Raw genomic sequence first — 9,808 nt, 5'->3', positions numbered from 1 at the left:
GGTGGGGGGTTGGTGGTGGTGGTGGGTGGTGGGGGGTTGGTGGTGGTGGTGGGTGGTGGGGGGTTGGTGGTGGTGGTGGGTGGTGGGGGGTTGGTGGTGGTAGGGGATTGGAGAGGGTGAACACATAGCAGATGCAATACAATTTGGCTAAATGTGAATATATAGACTTGAGTGTGAAAAACAGAAAGGCAGAGTTATTTAAATGGCGATTGGGAAATATCAATGTTCAAAGGAACCTGAGTGTTCTTGTATACCACTCAATGAAAGTAGACATGCAGGTGCAGCAATCAGTTAGGAAAACAAATGGTATTTTGACCTACATTGCAAGAGGATTTGAGATCAGAGTATGGATGACTTCATGCAGTTATATGGGGCCTTGGAAAGACCATAACTGCAGTATTGTGTGCAGATATGACCACCCTGCCTACAAAAGGATATACTTGCCATAGAAGTGGAGTCTAGAACCAGGATTCACAATTTCAGAATAAGAGTAGACCATTTAGGCACGAGATGAGGAAACATTCTTCACTCAGAGAGGTGCTGAACTTGTGAAATTCGCTTCTGTAGAGGATGCCAGATCGCTGAGTGTATTCAAGAAAGAGATTGATAGTCATTTTGATATTGAAGGTATCAAAGGAGTATGAAGAGAAAGCAGGAATGTGGTGTTGAGGTAGAGTATCAATCATGACCATATTGAATGGTGGAACAAGCTCCAAGAACCATATGGCCTTCTGCTCTGAGTTTCTATTTGGCTTCAAGAATGCATTCTTTAACAGATCAAGATAGGAGGGACCCGAATGGTATCTGTTGCTTGTTGACCACTTCCTCTGGAATCATGTTTGATTTAGGTATATGTGTGCATTAATGGGAGAATGGGGTATCAGATCAAGGAGGCAGTGTTGAAATTGTATAAGACACTCAGCTGGAGTATTGTTTAAAGTTGTGGTCAGTGTTAGGACTTTCACATCTTTCCTATAATTTGCACAGAGTTAATGCTTTGGAGAGGGTGTAGCAGTGATTTACAAGAATGATTCCAGGAATGAGAAACTTTTGGTGTGAGGATAAATTGAAGACAATGAGACTGTTCTCCTTGAGAAGAAGGCTGATTGGAGATAGTTTTCAAAATCATAAGCAGACTGGATAGAGTAGATAGAAAGAAGTTGTTCCTGCTCATAGAAAGGAACAAGAACAAGAGGGCATGGGTTTAAAGTGATGTGCAAAAGAGGCAAGGGTGATTTGGAGGGGGGAGAAAACTTTCTCACAGAGTGAATAGTTAAAGTATGGAATGCACCGCCTGGAAATATGGAGCCAGGTTCATTTGAGGCATTCAAGGGGGCACTGAGTGATTAGTTGGGCAAAATTACTTCACAAGGATATGATGGAAAGGCAGCAGATTGACACTAGGTAATGATTCATTTGAAGAGCTGTTGGAGGTAATAGAACCAAACGGCGGCCTCCTGCACCGTAATGATTGTGAAGTCTCCTTCCTTGCTTTCTCCTTTTGCCTGTCATGCAATTGTACATAGAACATAACAGCATAGGAACAGGCCCTTAGGCCCACCATGTCTGTGCTGACCATATTGCTATTCTAAACTAAACCCATATAGCCCATATCTCTCTATGCCCTACCTGTTAATGTGATGCCTAAATGCCTCTTAAATGCTGCTATCGTATCTGTTTCTACCATCTCCCCTGAAGCTGTTGCTTCCTGCTCCCACTTGAAATTGCAGAATTCATCAATTTTGCTTTTACGTTCCATCCTTCCCCCATCTTCACTTGTTCTGTCTCTGAATCTTCCCTTCTATGATCTCTCTGTTTACATTTCTGGGTAGAGACGGTTCAACAATATCCATTACAAACACACTAACTTCCATAATTGCCTTGACTACACTTCCTTGCATACTTAAGGCCTCCATTCATTCTCCCAGTTTCTGTTGCAACTGTTGTGATGATGCCACATTCCACTGGGGTGCTTTTGATATGCCCTCCTTCTCTCTTAACCGAGGATTTCCACCCCTTGTTTGAAGAGCAACTGGTCTCCAATCTTTTTTCTCTGAATCTGGAAAGAATTAAATGTTGCAGAATTTCATTTTGTCTACCCCTTTGAAATCATGCATATATAGTGACTTAAACTTCCTGTGTAGAATGTTCCACAGCCCTGTTTAAGTCAGAGAATCTGCTTGGTTCCTGGATTTATTGAATATTTTCTTGAGGCCGAAGGTAATAAAACACACAACAGGTGAAAGTTTCTTCTTACACCTTGGATATTTTGGTCATGGTGTCCTCTACACAGCCAGTTATTTTCCTGAAGGAATGTTTGACAAAGTCTCTGCCAACTCTCAAATCTAAATCAAGTTTCATTCGAAACATTTGCCTATTTAATCTTTCTCTGGTCCATGTTGCAGACTATTTGCTTCCCTTAACCAGTAATCCCATGCCAAAGAAATTATATTTGGAATACTCAATCTGCTCCTAACCAACAGTCATCCAGCCATTGTTTTTGTTTAGAATGTATAAAACATATTTGCTTGGGTGTTTAATATTCAGGGGGTGGGAAACCACCTTAATCTCATCATGTTTCAGATTGTGTTAATTTTACAGCCCATGCAATGTTACCGACACCTACATTTATTTATTCCTTTTGGCATTTTTAAAAGCCTAGGGAATCTGCCTCCTCCTGATTTTGTTTATTTTAAGCTTTGTAGGTCTCTCTTTATAATTTGAAATTTTAAGTTTTGTTGTCATTGTTGTAGTTTCTCTCTGAATGCAATTACAGGATATTGTTTTAAAACATGAATTCCGGAAACATCATACAGTGTTCAAAACTTGCTCTTGATGTTGACTCACTTGTGACGTGACATAATTAATGTTTGCTATTGATGAAATGCCCATGAGAAGTATTATGGTACATGACTGACCATGCTAAGTTACAAATTAAATTTGTTTCCATTGTGTGGCCAGTAATCACCTCAAACTGCTTTTATTCCATCTTTGTCAACTAATTGTTCTAATGGCACCTTTCCCTGCAACCGCAGAAAAGTGCTACACCTACCCCTACACTTCCACCCTCACCTCCATCCACGGCCCAAAGCAAACCTTTCAACTTGGTCTACTGCATCAATTGATCCCAATGTGGCCTTCTCTAAATAGGTGAGACCAAACGTAGACTAGGGCACTGTTTTGTAGAGCATCTGTGCTCTCTACATGACAAACGACAACACCTTCCTGTCACCAACCATTTTAACTCACCCTCCCACGCCCTGGGTGACATGTCCATTCTGGACCTCCTCCAGTGCCACAGTGACACCACACGCAAACTGGAGGAGCAATACCTTATATTCTGCCTTGGGAGCCTACAGCTCAGTGGCCTAAACATAGAATTCAACAGTTTTAAAATTTCTCACCCCTGGGCTCATCCCACGTCCAACCTTTCCTCTCATCCCTGCCTCCTTGACCTGACAGAACCTGTCCTCCTCCTTCCCCACCTATCTGCCCTACCCTTCCTGCCAACCAATCCCCACTACCCCCGACCTGCATCCAACCTATCATCACCCCACCTACCTTTCCCCAGCCCCACCCATCCTCCCTCCCGCCTCCTTGACCCGACACAACCCGTCCACCTTCTATTCTACCTATCCGCTTCACCCATCCCACTGACCAATCCCCACCACTCCCTTCCTGCATTCACCTACTACCATCCTACCTACCTTCCCCCACCCAATCCCTCCTCTCTATTTATTTACCAGCTCCCTTCCCCCTCCCCATTTCTGAAGAAGGGTCCTTTCCTGCTCCTCTGATGCTGCCTGTGTTCCTCCAGCTCCACACTGCGTTGCTCTAATGACTTCTTAATATCTTATCATTCCATGTCAAATAGACAGAATCTTCCTGACATTGTAGTCTAATATTCTTCCTTTAGCCCATCCACATAATAGGCTGAAACCATCTGAATTCTGTTATACGCCTTATCTGAAAAACCTAGGTTTCTATTGTGTTTTTTAAACTGGAACTTTAGGCCTGTGATGTCGTAATCCTTTATAGCCATCTCTGGTTCTGAACTGGAGTGCACAACCTGTTGCCTGGATACAAAGGAAACCTAAAACAATGCTGTTATTTAAATTTGGAATCATTCCAAGTATATAGGCTGCACAAATCATATAACCGTTTTTAAAAGAATATATTTCAAGTGCTCCATGAAGATTCACTTTTCCAATTAAAGCAGCTGTTAGACATTACCTGTTTGTGTACCCTAGCAAAAGAGGATTGATGTTTCAACAAACTTATTTTTGAAACAGGGTTAATTTTTTTAATCATTCACGGGATGAGGATGTTGCTGGCTATGCCAGCATTTATTACCCCTCTCTAATTGCCCAGAGGGCATTACTGTGGGTCTGGAGTCACATGTAAGCCAGACCAGGTAAGGACGACCATTTCCTTCCCTAAAGGACATTAGTGAACCAGATGGTTATTTCCAACAATTGACAATGGATTCATGATCATCACTGGACTAGTAATTACAGATTATTTTTGAATTAAAATTCAGCTGTCTACCGTGGCTGGATTAGAGCCCAAGTCCCCAGAACATTACCTTAGTCTCTGGATTAACAGTCCAGTGATAATGCCTGTCACTTCCCCCATTTAATCCTATTTAAAATCCACACTCCATCATTGGCAAATGGGTGACAAGTTGAAAATTGATCACTTTCTTGGTGTTCAAAGACTTTCTCATGCTTCGGATGCTGTCTTTCGTACAGTGAATGTCTGAGTATCCTCATGTTTGGTTTATCGGACTTACTACAGGTGCTATTTGTTGATTTGTGGGATGCTGCTAGTATATCATTCAGAAATGAAATGGAAATGTCATTTGGCAGTGTTTTCCTTGTTTGATTTCAGCAGAATGAATAGATTAGCACAATGTGCTTGCCATTCTCTTCAGCCTGATAGACCTATTTCCCCTTTCTTCATAAGTGCTTTCACAGTTATTTCAAGAGAACCGTCCCTGTGTACCCAGTGTGTGACTGACAATCTCTTGTCTAGGTATACCATGACAGTGAAGAAGGACAACGATATGTTCAATTCTACCAACTCTCGGACTTCCCTTATGTGTCTATATTAGATCCCCGCACTGGTAGGTATCCTTTCATTTAGGAGCTCAACTCCCTCTAAAACAAGATAATGGTGTTTTTATATTGCCTGGATGACAATATACAGTCTGCCTGGCTTTGTGTAGAATCACATTGGCATTGGAAAAACAATTGTTTTTTTTGCCATTTTTAATATTTCAATGATTGCATTACACTGCTTGGAATATGGAGATTTTATGATACAACCATTTTGGAAGAGTATATCATCAAAAGAACCCCCATTAAAAATAAAATTGATCCCATCGCATTTTCTGATGTGATTAAGATAGGCTAACAGTTTCTTATTTTAACCTAGATTCGTTGAATTTTAGCAGAACTTTGCAGTAATGTTCCCTCTAAGCTGTATGGCTGCACAGCCACTGCGAGGGTCTACGCATGTCAATTGGCATGTCCATGCCATTCCTAGCATTGACTTCTGGTTTCAGGAGCCTTGCTGTGCATGAACCTCAGAGGTCCATTTAGACAAAAAGAGAGAGGGAGAGTAGCTTGACAGTCATAAATTTGACTCTGATCCTTTCTTGAGCTAGGGATATTGTTTGCTTCATATCACTTGCGTTGATCAGCATTGCTGTATAAACTAAAATTAGCAATCCAGCAAAGTTATTAGCTACTCAGTGTCAGTGGTTGGGAAAGGTGATAGTATAGTGTTAATGTCACTAGACTAGTGATCCAGCATCCCAGACTAATGATCTGAAAGGGATTCAATTCCAGTCATGGCAACTGGTGGAATTTAGCTTTAATTGATAAATTCTGTAATTAATAGCTGGTAACAGTCTTAAGCCAATTTATTCATCTATGTGGTATCAGGAAATGGATGAAGGCACTGGATACTGCAAAGACTATGGAACATGACAACATTCTGGCAGTAATGCTGATGTGCTCCAGAACTAGCTGCGCCACAACATTGGCATCTACTGGACAATATCGAAATTTGCACAGGTATGTCCTGTACACACAAAGCAGGACAAATCTATTCGGGCCAACCATTGCCCCATCAATCTACACTTTATCAACAAAGTGATGGAGGGTATTGTTGACAGTGCTAGCAAAAGTTATTTGCACAACAATAACCCGCTCACTGATGCACCTCAAATTGAGTTCCACCACAGATCACGACACCTGACCTCATTACAGCCATAGTTCAAGCATGTACAGAAGAGCCAAACTCCAAAGTTGAGGTGAGAGTGACTGCCGTTAGCATGAAAGTAACATTTGATTCAGTGTGGCATTAAGAAGCCATAAGCAAGACTGAAATTGATGGGAATCAGAGAAAACTTGTCACTGGTTGTTCCACAACCTACCATAAAGAAAGATATTTGTGCTTGTTGGAGGTCAGCCTCAGGACATTACTGTAGAAGTTCCTCAGTGTCCTAGGTCCAGCCATCTTCAGCTGCTTCATCAATGATCTTCCCTCCATCATAAGGTCAGAAGTAGGAGCCTTCACTGATGATCATAGAACCCGTACAGGGTGGAAGTAGGCCATTCGGTCCATCAAATCCACACCCGCCCTCTGAATAGCATCCCACCCAGACCCACCACACTACCTTCTCCTTGTAACCCTGCATTTGCATGGCTAAGCCACCTAGCCTACACATACCTGGACACTACAGGCAATTTAGTATGGCCAGTCCACCTACCCTGTGCATCTTTGGACTGTGGGAGGAAACCAGATCACCTGAAGGAAACATATGCAGACACAGGGAGAATGTGCAAACTCTACACACAGTTGCCCGAGGGTGGAATTGAACCCGGGTCCTTGGCACTGTGAGGCAGCAGTGCTAACCACTGAGCCACCCTACCATCCATGTTAAACACCATTCATGATTTAGGTACTAAAGGAGTCCATAACCATATGCAGCAACACCCAGACAATATTTAGGCTCACGTCAATAAGTGTCAAGTAAAGTTCATGCCACACAAGGATTGACCATTTCCAGCAAGAGATAATCTAGCTGTCTCCTCTTGAGATTTAGTAGCATTCATTGTTGAATCCTTCATTAGAATTAGATTTATTGTCCCATGTACTCAAGTTACAAAAGAACATGAATACAGTGAAAAGTGTGCAATGTCTCCAACACATGGCACCATCTTAGGTACAAAGTACCTAGGTACAAATCTTAGATACAAAAAATAGAGAAAATAAAGAGAAGAGTTATTAGCAACTTACGAAATGTCCCATCTGATGCCTGGGTCAGGCAGGTCTGTAAATGGCTATGGCAGCCTTTGCTAATAGACCAATCAACCTGGTTTATTAATAGGATCTGGGGAGGTTGGACTGATTTATGAAAGTTGGAAACTTTTCCATCAATTTCAGATGACCTTGCCAAGCAAAAGCCCTCAACATTAGTTTCATCTTGACTAGACACAACAGAGGGAAGCTATATTTTTCAAGACTCCTGCACGGTTTTTTGTGCGTCATTGTAGGCTAGGGTGATTTAGTGTGGTTTCTGGCTCTGAAAAACCATATCACTCCATAATCAGACAAACAAAAACTCTCAGTTGCTTGGTATGGAGGCTTTTGCTTATGGCGATAGTTCTCCCTGTGTTGGAGAGCCAATGATGGAACTTCAAAGACAACAGACCATGTAAGCAGAACAAGTTAAATTTTCTGAAAGGAATTCTAAGCAAAATTATTGATAACTTTCACAAGGATATTGGATAAATTTTTGGGGGAGAATCCGAACTCAACTGCTGAGAAAGAAAAGAGTGAGTTTGATTGGATAACTTTTTTAAGAGTGGGTAAAGACTTGTTGGCTGAATGGCCTCTTCTTGTGCTGTAAGATCATAGGTATGATAAATCAAAGCCAGTAAAACAATTGCAGATATTTAGTTCAAGATCTTGAAACATGGAAGAACTACTTTTTATTCTTTCATGGGTTGTGGACGTCATTGGCTAGACCAGCATTTGACTCTCATTGCCTTGAAGAGGTACTGGTGAGCTGTCTTGAATTGCTAGTTTGTTTGGTCTTGATTCACTCAATGTTATTAGAGAATGGTAGAGAATTGAATGGTGCTATTGAAGAAGCACTTGGTACGTTGTTACAGTACAGAAAAAGAGGGAGAAATGAATGTTTAACATTGAATTATGGGGTGATAATAAAGTGAGCTGCTTTATCATGGTTAGTATTGAGCTTTTTGAATATTGTTGAAGTAGCACTCATCCAGGCAACTGAATTGTGCCTGATAGATGGTGGGATGGCAGTGGCGAGTTACCTGTCTCAGAATGCCCACCCTCTGTCATACAAATTCTGCAGTTACATGAAAATTGCTGGTCACTGGTGAACTCTAGGCTGTTGATGGTGGGATTTAGTGATGAAAATGCTGTTTAATGTAAAGAATCTGGTGGTAAAATTTTCTCTTGTTGGAGATAGTCATTGCCTAGCATTTGAGGTACAAATGTTACTTTCCATTTAGCCCAAGACTGCATATTGTTCAGATCTTGCTGCATCATAGAATCCCTACAGTGTGGAAACAGGCCCTTTAGCCTAACAAGTCGACACCGACCCTCAGAGCATCCCACCCAGACCCATCCCCCTATAACCCACCTAATCTACACATCCCTGAACATTACGGGCAATTTAGCATGGCCAATCCACCTAACCTGCACATCTTTGGACTGTGGGAGGATACCGGAGCATCCGGAGGAAACCCACGCAGACACTGGGAGAATGTGCAAACTCCACTCCGAGGGTGGAATCGAACCCAGGTCCCTGGCACGGTGAGGCAGCAGTGCTAACCACTGAGCCACCGTGCTGCAAAGCAGTTTGGGTCATTTCCCTACCTCTGGCATTACAAATAAGACTCAATACTGCAATTATTAACCAACATGCCCACTCCTAACTTTTTAATGTAGGGTAGGAAGATCATTGAAGCAGCTGAATGTAGTTGCATTGAGGACATTACCCTGAAGGACATATTGGGGTTCTTGTGGCGCAGTGGTATACCTCCCTCTGAGCCGGGAGGCCTGGGTTCAAGTCCCACCTGCTCCAGCGGCAAGTCATAACCCCTCTGAACAGGTTGACTAGAAGAGATATAAAATGGAGTAAAGCAAATTACCCTGAAGAGCGTGAGACTGTTACGGTGCAGTAATAGTGCCCCTACCTCTGAGCCAGGATTTCCAGATTCAAGTCCAACCTGCTCCAGAGACGTGTGACAACATCTCTAAACCAGTTGATTTGAAAATATTTACCCTGAAGAACTTGTGTTGCAGTGTACTAGGGCTGAGATGATTATCCCAGCCAGGAAAAAGTTTCCTCCAATTGCCATTGATTTCAGTTTTACCTGGATTCCTTTTGTCCATAGCTGGATCAGGGCTGTAATGAGGTATGGAGCTGAGTCATTCTGGTGGAACCCAGACTGATCATGAAGCAAACTGTTGGTTAGTAGCTTCCATGCCACCTAATTTAGTGCGCCATGTGCAGGAGAGTGAGTACTTTGCAAAACTGAGGATGCAATGGGTACTAGATATTGGGATAAAGAGCGGAGGCCGAGATGGAATACTGAAGGAACAGTCTTGGTGAAAGGCTATGAAAGGGAGGCAGGGGTCAAGGTGAGTGAAGAATTTCAGTGGGCAAGAACATAGCGACCAAACAGAAAGCTGCTGATGGGTACAAAGAGCGTCCTGATGTTAGAGGAGCAATGTGGGTGTTTTGGGGCACAAAATATGA

At 42.3% G+C, this 9,808-nt stretch overlaps 1 protein-coding gene across 1 annotated transcript in view; it reads left to right on the top strand.

The window, feature by feature from the left end:
• ubxn7 (UBX domain protein 7) overlaps window positions 1-9,808 on the top strand; it is an 82,789-nt gene that overhangs the window by 55,148 nt on the left and 17,833 nt on the right. Inside the window, 1 exon segment of the mRNA XM_048604594.1 lies at window positions 5,035-5,125. Coding sequence (XP_048460551.1) covers window positions 5,035-5,125 — 91 coding nt within the window.

The sequence above is a fragment of the Rhincodon typus genome, chromosome 13 (genome assembly GCF_021869965.1).
Source record: "Rhincodon typus isolate 14 chromosome 13, sRhiTyp1.1, whole genome shotgun sequence".
In the NCBI taxonomy this organism is placed as follows: Eukaryota; Metazoa; Chordata; class Chondrichthyes; order Orectolobiformes; family Rhincodontidae; genus Rhincodon; species Rhincodon typus.
This window is presented reverse-complemented; position numbering and strand designations above follow the sequence as displayed.